Source organism: Zosterops lateralis (genome assembly GCF_965231275.1).
Source record: "Zosterops lateralis genome assembly, chromosome: 1".
Lineage (NCBI taxonomy): Eukaryota > Metazoa > Chordata > Aves > Passeriformes > Zosteropidae > Zosterops > Zosterops lateralis.
The window spans coordinates 52734131-52751949 of record NC_139762.1 but is presented as its reverse complement, the minus strand read 5'-3'; the positions used below and the strand labels follow the sequence as shown (position 1 = coordinate 52751949).

General features: G+C 38.2%; 1 protein-coding gene across 5 annotated transcripts in view; it reads right to left on the bottom strand.

The window, feature by feature from the left end:
* TPK1 (thiamin pyrophosphokinase 1) overlaps positions 1–17819 on the bottom strand; it is a 301853-nt gene that overhangs the window by 183564 nt on the left and 100470 nt on the right. For all 5 annotated transcript variants that reach the window (XM_083859788.1, XM_083859787.1, XM_083859785.1 and 2 more), the window contains one exon: positions 8490–8559. In XM_083859788.1, coding sequence (XP_083715914.1) covers positions 8490–8559 — 70 coding nt within the window. The remainder of the gene's footprint in view (positions 1–8489; positions 8560–17819) is intronic.

Genomic DNA, 17819 nt, shown 5'->3' with positions numbered 1-17819 from the left:
GCTTAATCCTTAATTTCTATTGATAGTAAGAGATGCAAAGGAAATAAAGGCATACATTTCACCCTAACTACACACAAAGCCAACTTGTCCTGGATCCTGAGAATTACTCCTTAGGCACAACAGACCAAACCACTATAAAGCGCTGAGTACTCTTTAGCCAGCTCAGAAGTCTTTTCAAAGCTGCTTGTTCCAGATGTGACTCAATTCATGGATATTTTATCACTGCAAAGTTCTAACCTCTAGCATTGGGGTAGCCATAAATGATTTTTACCATGTCATAAAGCCAGAAATCACCCAGATGGCAATGACATTCCTCTACTTACAGTACACTAGGGGCAGAGATACAGCTATTTGAAGAATAAGATGAAGCAGTACAAACCTGATTGAAAGACCTGGGATTAATTGAAAGTGTCCCTTTATTCTCCTTTTCTTAGCCCCCTTTTTTTTGTCTTTTTTTTCCTAGAACTAGTGTTCTGGACAAATTGTGACCCTTTGATTTCCTGGTTGGCAATTTAAACTTGTTTTATCGTGCTCTTACTGGGACAGAGCAGTTTTATGGGCAAAGCACTTCACTTGCAGCCAGGAGACCTTGTTTCTAAAGTTGGAACTGTTCACCTGTTTTGTATTTGCTCATCACTCCATCTTCCCAGGCTTTTGTCTTGGTCCTTCTTATCTACTCCTAAGCAAGATTAGAATCATTCCAAAAAAAGGAGAGATTTACATTTAATGTTTGTTGATGTGACTTAAATAGGGTCCTAATGCCATCTTTGAATATCTTGAGGTAGGTAAAAAAAGAAAGAAAATCAGTGGATTTATGCCAAAGCATGAAGATCCCTGGAGCACTCATGGAGATCAAATCTGCTTCCACCTAGGACCTGTTATTCATTATTAAATACTGATTGCATGAGGAATGATACCTGGCCCTTTGATAGGCTCATCTTTTAACAAGAAAATATCAGAAATTCTGATGAGATCATGTCAACAAGGACAGCATTTTATTTATTCTTATGAACTATTTTCCTGCATTTTAAAGGCAACTAACTGAGAATGTGAGATGATTTTGTGACTCACTGCATGACTTTGAGCAAATTAATAAAGGAACAAAGTTGAAGTCTTGGTTCCCAGTTGTCCATTTTGACCTTTAGACAATACTCTCACTCCTGCTCTACACAAAACCTGATACATCTACACCTTGTGAATATCCAGAGATTCTACCAAGAACTGCTTTTTCTTTTCTACTCTTCTCCTGTAAAGAAAGCACGGCACTGGAGTAAAGCCGTAACTTGCTTCCACTCTCTCCTGACATAAAAGAAACAAGGCATTCCTACACCCCTGTACACACATGTACCTCAGGGATGTAAAGCCATTTCACAACTTCTGTAAGGGCATGATGTGACTGAGCCTTCCTTCTATCAGAGATCCAAATTTCAGGGGTCACAGCAACAGGCAGTGCTGTTACCTCTCATCATTTTTAGTTATAATATTACTATGATTCTTCAATTACCATCTTGACTAGCAAAAGCAATAGAAATTAAACATGAAGAATAATTTAATCTCAGATACTGCTAATATTTGTAACACCATGTATTTTATTATTATCTGCCATTTGATTTTCAATTTGAGGGAATGATAAAAAAAAAAAACAACTTGCCCATTTTCTGTTATGGTTTATGTAGTGAGTACACTTAGAAGCACCTCCAAGTAAACCCAGTTGCTGGTGTCTCTCTCAAAATAAATCTCCACTTTTTGTGATATGTAAAAAGTACTTCCGCCCCTCCTAAAACTCTCAAGTGAATTTGAACTAATGGTTGTGTAACTTCCAGATTTTTCCTTTATAGCATATGATGACTAAGTGAATAGGAGTAACACCTTTATTCCAGAAAAATACATACTCCTGGGCCTGGCTTATACAGCTATTTAATATGAAGATTGGCCTAGCAGTAAATAAAATAGACCAATGATTTCCAACTCTCATAATTTCTGTAAGCATTTGATTCAGAGACCAAGTAACCCTGATATGCCTAGTGATGTTATTGCCCTAATACTTTCAGGAAACCCCTTCCAATACAGGAAGCTAATTTTGGTTTAAATTGAGGACTGAAACTATGCATATTTCATGATATTCATGTCTTGCTATCTCAACTCTTCACTGTTTCTGAAACAAATCTTGACTTAGCAGCGCACAGCTACTGGAATATAAATGTATTTTAAAATGCAATCAAGTGAAAGTAATTAAATTGAAGCTATAAATGAAAAAAGCAAAAAATTACATGGTCATGAGGTATCTTGAGAATTTCTCATCTGCACTACCTGAAGCAAACACATTATGTAACTTCAAATGAATTCATCTTTCTAAACACTAGGAGATAAAGTTCTTTGGTTTTTTGAAATTTTTTGGTGTCTGGCTGTTTGCCAAAAATTTAAAAATGGATTCCAAGTCAGGTATTTCCTAAAGGAGGAAACTGTGGATAGGGAGGGTTTTTTTGAACACTCCAGCAGAATTTATTAGGATAAACGCAAGATTCCAATTTTGATCTTCAAACACTGTTGTAGTTTTTAGGTCAAGAAAAAATGTCTGATGTAAAGATCTCCTTTAAGCCATTTGACAAATAAAGCACTGCCTGAGTTTTCAAATTTCTTGGCTTTTGGATTCTAATCCCTTAAATCAAAGAACTCTTCATCACTAGCAGCAAAGGTGCTGGCTTTGACCTCACAGTTTCAGAGGCTATATTTTTTTAAAACCTTACTAAAGCATATTCTCATATCAACATGAACAAAGTAAAAACTTCGTAAGTACAACTGTCTCACATCCTCTCCAAACCATGCAATGAATAGATTTTAAAGACAAGAAATGATCATTGCACTCTTAATGTATTATACTCAAATAAGCTCATTCAGTGTTTTCTGCACCAGTGCCTTAAATTTTGCCTGAATATAAGATGTCTTAAAAACAATACTCAGTTTAATCTGAAGAATTCAAGCAAAGAATTCTTCTCAACTGTACATTAAGTTATGTCAATGGCTAATTACCTTCATAAATACCCTATTTCTAATCCAATATGGAACACATCAAAGTACGTATGAATTTCTCAGTCTAATAATCTTATTAGGGACCCACTTTTCCACGAGTAGAAGGTTATTTGGGAAAAACAAGACAGAAGATCTCATTTTACAGATGGGATTTGCTAGCTGTTGTCCACATATTCCTCTTTCGATTGTCTTGGCAATGGAGGCACCGGTTCTCAGATTAGTTAAATTCAGCATAAGCTGTAAATAACCAATTGAAGTAGCCAAGGTACTAGTAACCCTCACTAACTGCTAAAATGCACACATGAAGTTGTCAAAATATACAGACGCTATGATTCATCTTTCAACTTTTCACGCAGGCAAATATATACTGATGACTACCTTTCCTCATGGAAGTTACATTTGCTTAGTTTTCCTATTTAAAGGTAAAACCTTTGTTCAGCTTTCAAACTTTAATGCAAAATAAAACCCTGGAAAATGCATGCAGCTTGGGAGAAAAACACAGAGATCTGGGTGCAGTTGCAGAGCTACAATCTTGTTGGGATCACAGAAACATGACTGAATGTTGCAATGAGAGGATGCAGGCTTTTTAGGAAAAACAGGATAGGAAGACGGGGAAGAAGAGTTACCCTAGCTGGGCAAGAGAAGCTGGACTGCACAGAGCTCTGCCTGGGGATGGATGAAGTTAGGCAAGCTAAAGTGGAATTGCATCTTGATAGGGATTTCAAAGATATACGTTGATTGTAAAAAGATATTTTTGTAGTCTGTATTTGAAATTTAGCAGCTGCACCAACTGGAAATGTCTACAAAATTTCTTCCTAATTTTTAAAAACTCCTGTAGAACTTCTTTAAGCTGCCTTCATTTAGAGATGTTCAGAGAAGAGTAGTATAGTAGCAGCTACATTTTCATGCATTACCTGAGTTCACATGATTTATGTCTAATACATAGAAAATGCTACCATTTTCCAGTTTTATTGCAACTTTTATACTTCATACAGTTCACAGGGAGAAACTGAAAGGGTAGTGAAAGTGATGCTCTCTGTGACTGTAGGCAAGCCAACTAGTGTCACACAGTAAGTCTGAAATACTAACCAGAACTCCAGGAACACAGTATTTTTCATGATTGGTTTATCCTTCCTCTTGTAGAGCTCACTGCTCCCCTCTTTAATCTGATGCTCTTAACACTGCAAAACCTGAGTACACAATGGATTTGACATCTCTCTGGAAAACAGCATCCAAGACACAAGCACTAATGATTAAAGGTTCCAATGTGATGATAGTTTTCAATGCATTTTCACCTTTGTATACCCCAAAGCCACTGACACCCAGGTTAATCAATGTCTTGAGATTTAATCAGAAAGTGTTGAGAAACAAGTTCTGCAGTGTGATACAGATAAACAACAGCCTGGTGCTGAAGTGGAAAGCAGTGCTTCACAATGATTTAAGAAAATTCAAAATTGGATAGGCAAGGCAGACAGAATGAGGCAGAGCAAAAAGCCCATAAAGATCAGCAACTCACCTTTAACTCTGATTAGCAGCAAATGTTTAGCAATCAAGAATGGTTTAGCAGTAATCCTTATTTCTAAGTGGGAACTGGTGTTAACAGTCTCAGGAAAATAACCTTTCTGGTCTGCAGACTCAGAGAGAGAAAAGCACCAGCACTTAGTCCTTTTTCACTCCTGCCTTTCCCAGGTACCCAACACTGACAGCTCCCAAGGACCAGCCTCTTTAAGAGAAAGTTATCCTACCCTTTTGGTTACTCTTCTTAGCCCTCATGTTCTAGAGGGCAATTTGATTTAACATATCATTGAGAAAACCCGGCAATGGTTTCTCCTTGTTAGTGCTTACAAATATGAAGGTTTTCTTGGACTGGTTTGTTTTTAAACAAAAATAGTTGCAACTCAGATTTTTTGAGAAAATGGGAAAACCAACCAAACATCATAAAAATGACACCAAAAACAGAGAGGAAGACAGGTAACATCTTACATATGTTAACCTCATGACATAAAATCTCATTGCTATGTCAGCCTCTGCAGTGCTGTAAAAAACAAAGGTGAACTTCCTCGCTGGATAGTCTAGCACAAAAGGAAGTGAAAATATCAATGGGGAAAACAGAGAAAACAGATGGAGATGAGGGGCTCTTGAACCACCCTTTGCTGCTTTTCATTCACCAGCATAGGCCAGCATAACGAGAAACAAATTAAAGAATTATTCAGCACCGAGGAAGAACTACAGCAACTATGGTGGCAGCAAAAGGAGGCTGAAGAGGGAATACCTCAATTAAACACAAGCACCCAAAGACACAACTATTAGAAAGGCTATGCATCAACCCTCTGCACCCTTTCTGGGATACTGACCCAATCAAATACCTCTACGAAGTGCCAGTATGCCAACACACACAGTAGAGGAAACAAACAGGAGGAAGCAGAGATCTGTGTGCAGTCACAGATCTCAGTGCGACTACGAAGGTGTAGTGGGATAGCTCCCGTGGCTGGAATGTTGTCACGAAGAGCCACACACTATTTGGGAGACACAGACTGGGAAGGTGTGGTACTGGAGTTCCCATCTATGAGCAAGGCAACACTTGGAATGAATTGAGCTCTGTCTTGGTGAGGATGACAAGTGAGCTAAAGGCTTATGGGTTTGGATAAAATGACAGACTGGTAAGGGTGATGCTGTTGTGGGTGTTTGCTACAGATTGCCTGGGCAGGAGAAGGAGATTGCCAAGGCCTTCTAACAGGCAGCTCAAAGCAGCCTCAAAGTGACAGGCACTGGTTCTTGTGGGGGATTTTAACTACCCTGATATCTGCTGGATAAACAACACAGTGAAGCACAAACCATCCAGGAGGTTCCTGGAAAGCCTTGAAGATGACTTCCTGACACAAGAAGTGGACAGTCCCACAAGAAATGGTGTCCTGCCTGATCTCATACTAATAAACCTAAAGAGGTTTCTTTAGGCTGAAAAGGCCTAAAGAGAAGGCCTTGTTGGAGATGTGAATGATGGGCTGTGGTGACCATGAGACTGTGGAGTTCAGTATGGGGAAGGAGGAAGCAGGGCAGTGAGATTCTAACCATGAACTTCAGAAGAGCTAACTTCAACCTCTTCAGGGATCTTCTTGGAAGAATCCCATGGGAATGATGCTTGCAGGAAACAGAGGTCCAAGAGAGCTGGTTGATATTCAGTGATCACTTCCTCCAGTTCCAAGAATGTTGCATCCCAGTGAGAAAGAAATCAGGCCAAGGGGACAGAGGCCTGTGGATGATCAAGGAACTCCCATCATTATTTGAGTGTAAGAATGAAATACAAAGGAAATGGAATCAGTGTCAGGACACTTGGAATGAATACAGAGAGGTTGTCACAGTAAGTATAAATGAGATGAGGATGGTCAAGACCCATCTGGAATTAAAGCTGGACAAGGCTGTCAAGGACAACAAGAAGGGCTTCTTCAACCAACCCACTGTAGTCCCTTCCAACATTACCCATCCTGTGATTCTGTAATATGAACTTATCTCCAAAGGAAGATGCCAGTACAACAACACCATACTACAAGCTGGTCTTTCTCCAAAAAATTATCACTAATTCCCATTCTAAAGCATTCTTCATAAAGTCCTGTGTCACTGAGAATCAAGCCCAAAATATCAATCAAGTTCTTAATTTATATCTTTTGTGTATTATAATATCTCTAAAATTAAAGGACTATCGTTTTTTAGGTTTGATACAACACAATTAGATATCAGGGCTTTGAATAAAGTATAGTTTTAAAGGGCTAAGACAGCATTAAAAAATTATTAGTATGTCAGTAGAGTCTGAGCAGACAGCTGTTTAATAACAACGGACAGGGAATTTAAAGAAAAATACTTCAGAGAAGTAAATGGATATTCTTTCCAGCAGAATGATTTCTTTAAAGACAAAAATCCAAATTATGCACGTCTCCTTTTTTTTGTTTCAAAAGAACTACTTTAAAGGTAAAATTTACCTACCCAAAGCAATTAAGATGAGAAGAAAAGAGATAGAGGAAAAAGAATACTCCAAGGGCCAAGTATGTAAGACTGAAAATACTATTAAGTCAAAGTATAATCATCCATTGTCCCCTGAATTATATTTATTTAATACAAACATAAAGGTGTGCAGAACAGATGAATGGGTTACTAGAGAAGGTAAAGCAAAAGCTCTCAAATGCTGTTCTTTGGAGAGCATCACCATTATCAAACAGAACTGCTTCCTGCAAGTCAGTCTTGAATTCAAACAGACACATGCTTAAGTTTTCCATGGCTCTGTGAGCAACTACTAGAAAAGGAGAAATTGAACGTTTTAAGACATATGCTACAACAGTAGTGCTTCCCAGACTCCAGTCTTGGTTTTAGCAGTTGTAGAACTTCAGATAAACTTCTAACAGGTGTCAAAGGAAGAAATTTTTACTTTAAGCTTTACTTTTGGACTACAGTCTTTCTTTCTAACTCTTGTCTTTATTCTGAAGGAGAGGAGGAGACTGAGTTTCCTCATGTCTTCATCATATCCTTTCCATGAGATGAAAAGCAAACTATGTGTCAGATTTTGCTGCACAAATAAAACTGTTCATAAGCTATTAAGTTCTACCAGATGCCTTTCTCATTCCTTTGCTCCAAGAGCCACTTTTTAAATTCACTTTTATGAAACTTCTTATTTATGAATTCTTGCTCAAAAAACCTGAAAATCCTTAAGACAAGCAAAAAGAATCCTTAGTAAGCTAAGTTGGCACAACATTCCATGGTTCCAATACAAAGATAAGAAATCATTTGAATGAAGCATTTTGCATCACAACCCCAGCTCAACACTTCTGGTGCAGAAACCTGGGATGCTTTACAACTTTAAATGCCATTGCAGAAGACAAGAACATATTCTTTCAGTCATATTTCCTCGTCTAGTGTATACATTTATTGATAGTTTCTGTACTTGTCTTTGGTAATTTATAATGCCTTGATGCTAACTGAAAAATAATTCAAAAAGAAGATTTCCTATTTTATTACCTATCTCACTTCAAGTAAGTAGAGGAAATCTATTTACTTGGTGAAGTAAGATGGGTAATAAAATAGGAAATTGCATGAAAAATGAAGAGGACATACTTTGTTTCAGCTCGTGGTGACAGGCATCAGATGTTCCTCTAGGCAACCTTTGCTAGGGGCACATCAAATTTTTTCAGAGGACTAACTCTGATGGATGCACAAAATAAGACAGACTGAGAGCAGAGCATTCAAGAGGGAAAAAGACCAGTGGGCTTCAGGGAAAATGGTGTTTCAGGCTACCTATGTTTTTATAAATTGTAGCTGGGAATAAAAATTTAAGATAATGTGGAGAAAATATTATACTACCTGCCACAGTTCATTAAAGTACCATGCACAGAGCAAGCAACTGCTTAAGTAACTGAATAGATCCTGCTCCTCCACATTTTACTTTCATTGAGAAAGGTGTATTGCTCACATACCTTTCCTGGCTCCCTTCTGTGATATGGTAGAGATGATTGGCACCTCCATCAGCACAAGCTCTCAGGGCAGCTGCAAGTGAAGAAAGAGAACATCAGTGCATTTGCAATATAAATAAAACCCTGAAACCAGCTGACAATGCTGTGTAAACTTAATTGTTCATAGTGGCATAGGGAATAAGCACGAGATCTTGTATGGCTTTTAGTTTCCCATACTTGACTGCTTTCCCTGTTTCTCTAAATAGAAATTTGAACTGTTTTTATCAGACGACTGCCAATCTTCATCTGACTGTGCCACTGTACTTGCAAATAGCTTATTTGTATCTATCTGAACCTGCTGCCCAGACAGCTTAAACTACAAGACGGGTAAGTATTAAAAACCTGAAAAGCCCCACTCTCCATCTACAGATGGATCCTACACCTTGTCATAAGTGGGAACTTGCACTGTAAACACAACTATCTTCTCACCCAGGCAGAAAAAAAATCCCCATGATGGCTCTACAGCAACCTGCATAACAACTGGGAAAGAAAAATAACCAAGAGTTAATCATGGCAATACCCTTTTTCTCTTTTTTTCTCCTCTTATGACACAAAATTGATAACTTTATTACAGTTCCTATATTGTTCCACAGACTGTTTGAACCTTCTGATATAAAGTAGGGGTTTAAGTCTTAGCTTTAAATCTTGGACTATCCTGGTACAAAACCACAATAATTTTCAGCACTTCCACCTAACTCAGGGACCACAAAGGGCATGTGCCACTAATTCTAGCTGATTTAAACAAGCAGAGACATGCTGTCCTCTTGTGATCCTTTTGTTTATTTAGACTTAAGTTACAGAAAAGAGACAAGTCTAACACTATTCTAACAAAATCAAACATAAATTGCTATCTTTTATTCATAAGCTTCCCTATTAATCATAATTTAACTAACACACAGCTTTTTAATGAGGTTTTTAAAACGTGATAAGCTATTAAAGATTGAAAATGACCATCTTGTCTTAGCAGTCGTTATCAGTTTTGCTCTGAGATGCACAAGTTAGATAACTATAGTATACAAGATAAAAGAAGCTGTTGCTTCCACAATAGGGCACAGTGTTCCTTCCAGGCAAAGAGAAACTGAGTGGTAATCCTGAAAGAGCTGAAAGTCACAGGGCCAGGGGGCAAAAGGAGGAGAGACCAGTAAAAAAAGGTAAAATCAATCAGATCAGGTGCCTTTCGCTGCTGAGAATCCAAATTTCCGCTGAAGCCACTTTCCTTTGGTGTTTATTTTTCAGACAGAACCACCCCTCAGAAATTATACAAACCTGTATCTTTCCTTTCGGTGTACACTGGATGGGAAATCCACCTCTCCCCTTACTTAGCCAGCCTATAGAAATAGGGACAACAGAGTTCACCTCTATAGTTGCTCACACCTTCAAGTCAGTCTTTCTTATGTGGGTGCTGAACTCCCACAGGGAGTGCTTGTAAATGAATATCTACTGTGCAGTACCATGGGACCTTGGCTGGGGATTTTTGGATGGCGCAGGGGGAGAAAGAAGGAAGCAGGACAACACAAAAGCTACCAGTTCATCACAGGTAACTTTGGGTACCTCGGCTATTTTTTTATTTTTTCCTTCAGGCTGAAGCCATGAGCAGAGCAGAAGAACAAGCAGTGTACTCCTCTGTATTGCTTCTAGCACAGCTTCTGCTCCTGCTGTCGGCAGTACCCAGCCTGGCAAGCACTACTGCCCTAAGCCTTCTCGTACAGACCCTGCTCTTTGTCTCCTTACACTTTTTGCCCACTGTGTTTGACTGGAAATTTTAACTTCACCTTTCACATGAGGTTACAGCTGAAAATGGATTGATACACTTCCTTTCACCTGGACATATCTGTTGTCTCAGGGGGTTCAGCTCACACAGAACACAATAATGGCCCATTGCAGGAAGAGTGTGTAATACCTGTCCTTAGGTCAGCTATCCTGCCCGCTGGCTAATTTAGCAGATAGAAGGCATCTAAGCAAGGCCTAGGACTTAAGGTGCATGACTTGCCTAAAGGGTGTTTCCCAGGCACTCCCAGATAGTCACAGCTTTTTCTTTCTGAAAGCAGTGAGTTTTCCATCTACTCTCCCACATTAAAAAGAAAAAAGAAAGGAGAAAAAAAAAAAAAAGTAGCTTATAACTTCTGGAAAAAAAAGAAAAAAAGAATGATATGAGATACATAAAAAGAGTTTAAAATCTATTATCAGTCTCAATTATTTTATTATCAGTCTCAATTATTTTAACACAGCCAGAGCCTTAACTATTGCATATTCTCTCACTGAACTTACCACAAGTGAAGCCTGGACCAAGATGTCTTCATCTGATCTTATAATTTTAAAACAACATGACCGAAGAACCCAAACCAAACTAAGCAGCACAAACCACATCAGACTTTAATCAGTCTGGCACATGTAAAAGTACTGAGATTCTCCCAAAGACAGGAATGTGCCTAAGTAACAGATCTATGACACTTGGATGTTTTCACACAGATATGGTGCTACTATTTTATATCTCAAATCAAAAGAGTTGCCTTATATAGCTGCAATTTAAAGCAGTCCCTCACATATTTATTCTTGTTTATAAGAAAAAAATTAAATCTAATTCTGTAGCATTGTAAAGTTAGTTAGAGAAACAATTTATGAGGTACTGATCCTTTACCAGCAAGTTAATAACTTACACTAAAATCAAAGAAAGCCCCAGCTGCATTAAGGAACTAGCAGGTAATTAACAGATTGGCTGGAGGCCAGTAAATCATAATATTTTAACAGCTACGAACTAAGCATTGCCTGAGAAAAGGTAATGATGTATGTGAGCTGGAAGAATATGTATCATTATTATCTGGAAGTGTTTAAGGAGATAGTCAGCAATTCTAAGCTTACAGTTTGGATGGAAAATTCTCTATGAAAAATAATAGGAACTAATTTTATACAGTGCCTTTTATATTAGAGACAAAATTGCATTACAAACAACTATTTGGCCCAGGTGCACCATGGCAACTGCGTAGGCAAATCTAACAGTCTCCAGGCACTTTGCAACAACTCACACGAAACCTCATTAATTATTTCAGCAGAAACTGAAGGACCTGAACAAGATTTGGGCTTTGTTTTGCTTGGCTTGGCATCCTGAAAACAGAAATGCCTTCTTCTGAGACGTTTTCAATTTAAACAGATGAAAAAAAAATTAAAAGGTGTAAAATGACATAGATGGATGAAGTGCTAAGGGTCAGAAATGGGTCAAAGGCAAGTTATCTTCCAGGGCGAACAAAATGGCTGGTGTGGCTTATAAAGTGAAGAATAACTTAAGTGGCCAGTCAGAACACCAAAGGTCTTGCTCTTACCATCTCTTCTGGCCCAAAGTGTACCATCACATTATGGCAGACTCCTCAAATTTGCTAGGTGGGCTGCACATGGAAGTATGCTCTTGCTTATGTATGTCAGAAAAAACTAAATCACCGAAGACATTATCTAAGGGCTACGGGCAGTTCACCCTACCTCTGTGAATTGAGACATACTAAGAAATGGTTGTCCAAGTAGCTCACTGAGCTCTGGTGGGTCAGGAGGACCAACACCTCCAGAAAAAACATTGTGATATGCAACTGGGAGCAACAGCTTTTTCAACCAGCACAACTGGAAGGAGAGGACGCCTGTGTTTTTAGCTACCCAGCTCAGCTGCAGAGCCCCATAATACCACTTCATGCTTCTGTTATTAGAAGAGATGATGCTAACAGGACAAGGACACAAGTGCACTGCAGACCCAGCTCAGCATGTGAATCTGCACTCCTTGGCATTACCACGAATTACCACCTTTTCAATCTGAATATTCTGTGTTAAGCTCCATTCCTCAGAAATAGCTCTGTCTGCCAAATTAGCACCTTTTCTATCTGTTAGATTCCTTTCTCGTATAACTCCAGTGTCATTGAGTGAACTACAGCATGGAGGCATAATGTAAAAATCAACTGTTTTATTGTGCAGGAGGGGGAACTCAATGCCACTGTCAATAACTGCTTCCCGAGTTACTGGGAGCAGCATGTATTCAGTCCAGCAGTGTCTGGAATTATGGCAAGAGTTAATACCCCTCAGCTCCACCTATGCCAAGGAAGAGTTACATGAAGAGCATATTATCAATCCCATCTAAGAGTTTCTCACAGACAGCACGAATGAAGAAACAAAAGCCTTTCTGAGCAATACCTTTCCTTTTACATAGTGCATATTCTGCACGTTTCTTTTTACTAGTGTATCTAGTAACTGGTGAAGTATTTCTCTTTAGTGACTGAATTTGAGGCACCAATTTTAGGGCTAATTATTGGTTTTAACAAAAATACTGGAAACATTTTACTCTATATTTACCACTTTGGCAAATATAAAAACTTCCTGTCCCTGTGAGGCAGAATATGAGCAGCATATCAAACATAAAAAGGAAGGTCTTGGCTGTGAGCTAACTAGTTCTGATGCTTTTTGCAAAAAGAGCAAGTCCATGATTGTATTCAATAACCCTGCAAATTCAGGTGGGGCAAAAGACTCCACAGAACAGATGCAACCCTTGCAGACTAAAATGAGTGCATAAAAAGGGAATATATTTATAAATATTACCAATACCTCGGAAAGAAAAGCATAACTTTACTATTCCTATTCTATTATTCCTTCCAATTAGCATTTAAAATATATTCTTTTCCAAACAGATATGGAAATCAATCCATGTTTTTTGCTTAAATTCAAATTTGTGACAACTGTCCTTAAACTGTGTCATTTAACAACTGTTTTGGCCAACACTAAACCCGCTAAAAACTGCTTTAGTATAGCCCCTCTGTTCCTTTTCTAATTTTACACAACTTCTTCTAGGTATGCAATCTCTTTCCCTCACTCATTCATTGATTCAGTAGCCTGGTAACCATAATTAACCTGCCAGTAAAATCTATGCATAACAGAACTCTGCCTAATTAATGACTTGGAATGCTGGTAGCAATACATATGTGAAATAAATGGTTGATATGCAGAGAATTGCTTGGTTGGCTTGATACACAGGGCCAAGACATTTTTGTCCCAGTATTACTAAAAAATAGCAGTTACCAACAACAAAATGCATAATCTTATTTATGTGATGTCTCATTTTCCCCTTTGTCCTGCAGAAACTGCAAAAATAAATTTAACAAACCCAGGGCTTTGTACAGCTGCAGATTGCTAGATGCTAATTGCATCTCGAACTATTCCCTCCCACCCATGTGTTTCCACCTGTGTTATCAGGACTGTTTGCAACTGCTATTGCACATCAATTACAAGGCACTACAGACATCCCCCTTCTGTAAGCTGCAGCTCTCTTTAGCAAACCAGCTACCAGTCCGTAAAAGTTTTCTGCTTTGTGGTTGGACACTGGTCTTGCTATGAGGTTTTTTAACTATTTAAAATAGGTCTATCCTTATGTTGCAAATGAGTGGTTTGGCTACTTAAAGAAACACCATCAGAGACATTGATGAAAGCAGGGTTTAACATGAATTTGTGAAAATAAAACTTTATACAGTTTGACGACAAGGTTCCCTCTACTACTTACTACAAAGATGATAGCATACAAAGGAGGACCAAATTAGAAGCAATTCGAAATTATTTACCTGGAAGCTGGGGAAGCTCCAGGGGGTAAGGGTGTAAAGGATTCAGACGCAAAAATAAGGGTGCAACAGGGCTTAGCAGCACTTAGTCATTGAGTAATTAATATTTATAGCAATTAGATAAGGTTTCCTACAATTATAACAATGATTAACGATAGATTTGAGATGGCAACATTCATACTATAATCAATTCATATGCATGTAGATAAAATTATGTGTACACCCCTTTGCATTTGTGCAAAGGTACCTGTCATAAATTCCCCTTGACTTCAGTGAAATGCTGACATCAAATCCCTTTGTGCTTGCCAGCAGGCAAGGGCTGCACCTCGAGAAGTGTGGACATGGGCTGGGGTGGGTGTATCAGCCCAGGCCTCATTGTTAGCGACAGTTCTTCCAGTATCACAGACTTGAGGGCTTGTGAGCTCTGAGGTGTCACACTCAGAGGGTTGCTATTCTAAAATTATTTGTGTAGCCAAGAGAGATCTACCAGCTACAAATCTCTTATACCTAAACCATGAATTCTAAACTACCCCTATCAAAGAACATAAGTACCCAGCAGGCCTGAGGCAAATGGACCACCAACACTGGAGCTAGCTCTCTGCTCTCATATGGACCAGACTGGATCTCAAAAGCAAAATGACTGTGCTTTTGGTAAGGTAATTATGTGCTTCTTATAAAGCTGCTGTGCTTCTTTAATCACTCTGCTTTGAGCTGTAAACATCATAGAGATCTCAGCCAAGCAGAGTCAAGATTCACTAAACAATTAAATATGAGAAGACAAGGAAGAAACCAATGTGAGAATGAATTAGGAACACTGTTCTTTTTTCAGTGCATTGATTCAATATTGAGCTAAAGTGACACAGATAACACTTCTCTTTAAAAAGTCCACACAGAAATTAAACACATGGAAAAGGAAAGCCTTTTTCCCACAGACAAAAACCACTACTGAATCTTACAGCCATCGCTGTAACAGGCTCCACAAGCAAAGCAGCCCTGTGCTGTGTCACAGAGAAAACCAGGAGGAGAGAGCTCAAACATAAAGTACTTGCTGCCATCGTTTTCATTAAAATCTAAGTGACCTTTTCATGACAAGGCCATGTGGTTTGATGCCACTGTGGGAAGAATCAGGAAGAAGTTTATTCTTTTTGTTTTCTCCTTTTTTTTTCCTCTCTGTTTGAAAAGTGACAGCTAAAGCTATAATATAACATTTAATCAGCTTTTCTCCTTGCTATGAGCACACATCTATTATTATTAGGTAACATTAAGAAAACACTGATTAGGAAAAAAAGGAAAAATGCACTGAAGTGCATAATATTAATCCTGACTTTCCCCCCAATACACTATTTGTTTGGAATAGTTTTAAAGAATAACTTGTCAAATCTAAGATCCTTGCAAATCAAACGAGCTGCTGAAACAAAACCGGAATGTCCTACCTGGGCCTTAAACCTGCATTTTCCAGAGTGAGAAGGAATACAAGCTCTCTACAGCCATGTATTTGCATTTTATTGAAGTCTGCTCTGATACCAGGAATTCCCCAGAGATCCACAAGTCCTTCCTGTAGTGCCACACATTGGCCCCAGGGTTGGATTGGAACCTGGTTTGCAGACCTTGCCTCTGTAATCCCGGACTGCTGATGAAGGATCAAACATCAAACCCCTACAGACACAATGCTGCTGATCCTCCACAATACATCCCATCAGGCAGCCTTTCAAACAACACCTGCTTTCATTGCTTTGCAAGTACAATGTGCCTAACAAAATTTTACTATAGCCTGTCTACCAGGGTCCTATGCTGACAGCAAACACCAACATTGAAATATAACTGAAGGTGAAATAATTGCAAGAGTGTGCAGCTAGCTTTTTCTACATCCATTACCTGGTTATCAAGTGAAATGGAGAGGCTTCAACACTAATTTTATTTCTGAAGTTTTAAAATCATATGGTTTTCTAATTTGTTGTAACTACCATTGACTTCGAGCTTTGAACACAACTTTTTATTTGCTCATTTCCTATCTTCCATTGCTGCAGCATTGATTTCTGACAGAAGGAAAACAAACAGCTGCAAACATGATGGAATACCCCAGCTGCTTGCAATTTTAATTGCTGGTCAGCATTGTTATCAGATAAACTTTAGTACCAAGTTGACTCTATTCCTACATGGAAAAAAAAAAGCATTATACATCTACATTTGCTGCAAAGAGGAAAAAAAAGAAGCTTTTGTTTTAAATCTAGCATTGCGTCAGCAATAACAGACTTCATTAAATCACTGTTACCTACCCCACAACGAGAAGTAACTGCAGCAGGCAGGGAGGCAATATCTGGAAAAGTATGGTCAGCTGTGCTAAAACAGCAAAGAAGAAATAGTTTCCTACTGCTGCTGGCAACCAGCAACTCTATGTTCCTCATCACAGCCAGATCAGTGCTACTGTCTCTTCTCCTTCTCCTCAACAAAATGCATTAATAATTCAAGCCAACCTGCAAGTGTAAAGCAATGAGCATGATAAGTTCATATTCGTGTCTATGATTAAATATTTTCAGCTAATGCATTTATATTTCAAATTTTGTTTGCCTAAATTGGATTTGCAGTAGCTGGCAACTCATAAAAAAATTAATCATACACTTATTTAAATTGCACAAAATATATTCTCACGCTACTAAAACACACATCTTTCCTTAGAGCCCAGACAGATTTCCACACTACCATTTTATATCATAGTCTAACAAAAACTTTTGCGTGCCAAGGAAATTTCAGGGCTCGTAAAAGTCAGAAACCTCAATTCTATTAAAAGACAACTAGACTATTACAATGCATAAATTTCTGAATGAATCAAGCATGTTTTGACACCTACTTGAAAGCTTTGTTAAAACATTCAAGAGAATAATCTTGGTCTAAAAGTTGTTTGGAAATAAGTATCTAAAAGAGGTACAAACAAGAAACCAGACAAGGAAATATTAGGACGGTAGATACATTTTTCTAATGCAAGTAGAACTGATCTTTATTTTCTAATGTCTTGATAACATAACCTATGTTCATGCTACATATTCTTGTGCATTAGTAATTTCCCCTACTTTTAACAGATTTTCAAGCAAACAATTGTAGCACCATCCAGAGAAATGGCAAAATCCTCCCCCACCTCAAACTGTTATTATTTAACTCACGACAGTTTCACTCTTGTTTCTGACTGACCCCCACATCTTTTCTGTTGTCCTAACTCCCAGATCTGGGCAGTGATGAGCTGCAGTAGAATTTTCTTCCAAGAAACTGGAAATGTAAAATTACAAGAAGACCTGATCTTACCTACTTTACTTCATATTTGGAATAACTGCAAGTACCTATCATGGAAGCAGTGGATTTGCATTGCTTTTACTCTAGTACTGGCAGTTTAACAGAGTTCCAAGAATGAAAATGAACATGTATATTACAATGTATTGCTCCTCTTAGGAAAAGAGGAGTTTTAGTTACTTCCATTCGAGACTAATTTTGATCTCCAACATCTTCCCACACAAAACAGATCTAAAATTAAAATAATATTTTTGTTAAGCACTTCTTTTTAGCTAAGTTTTCCAACAGTCAAGAAAGAAGGTCAGCTAGCATACTAATATAAAAGATCAGATCTACGGTATAATTTTCTTAAAAACATTTCTTTCATTAGTTGTTATTTAATAAAATAGTTGAAAAACCCCAAAAGATGCAAAAAATAGCATATTTTCATTCT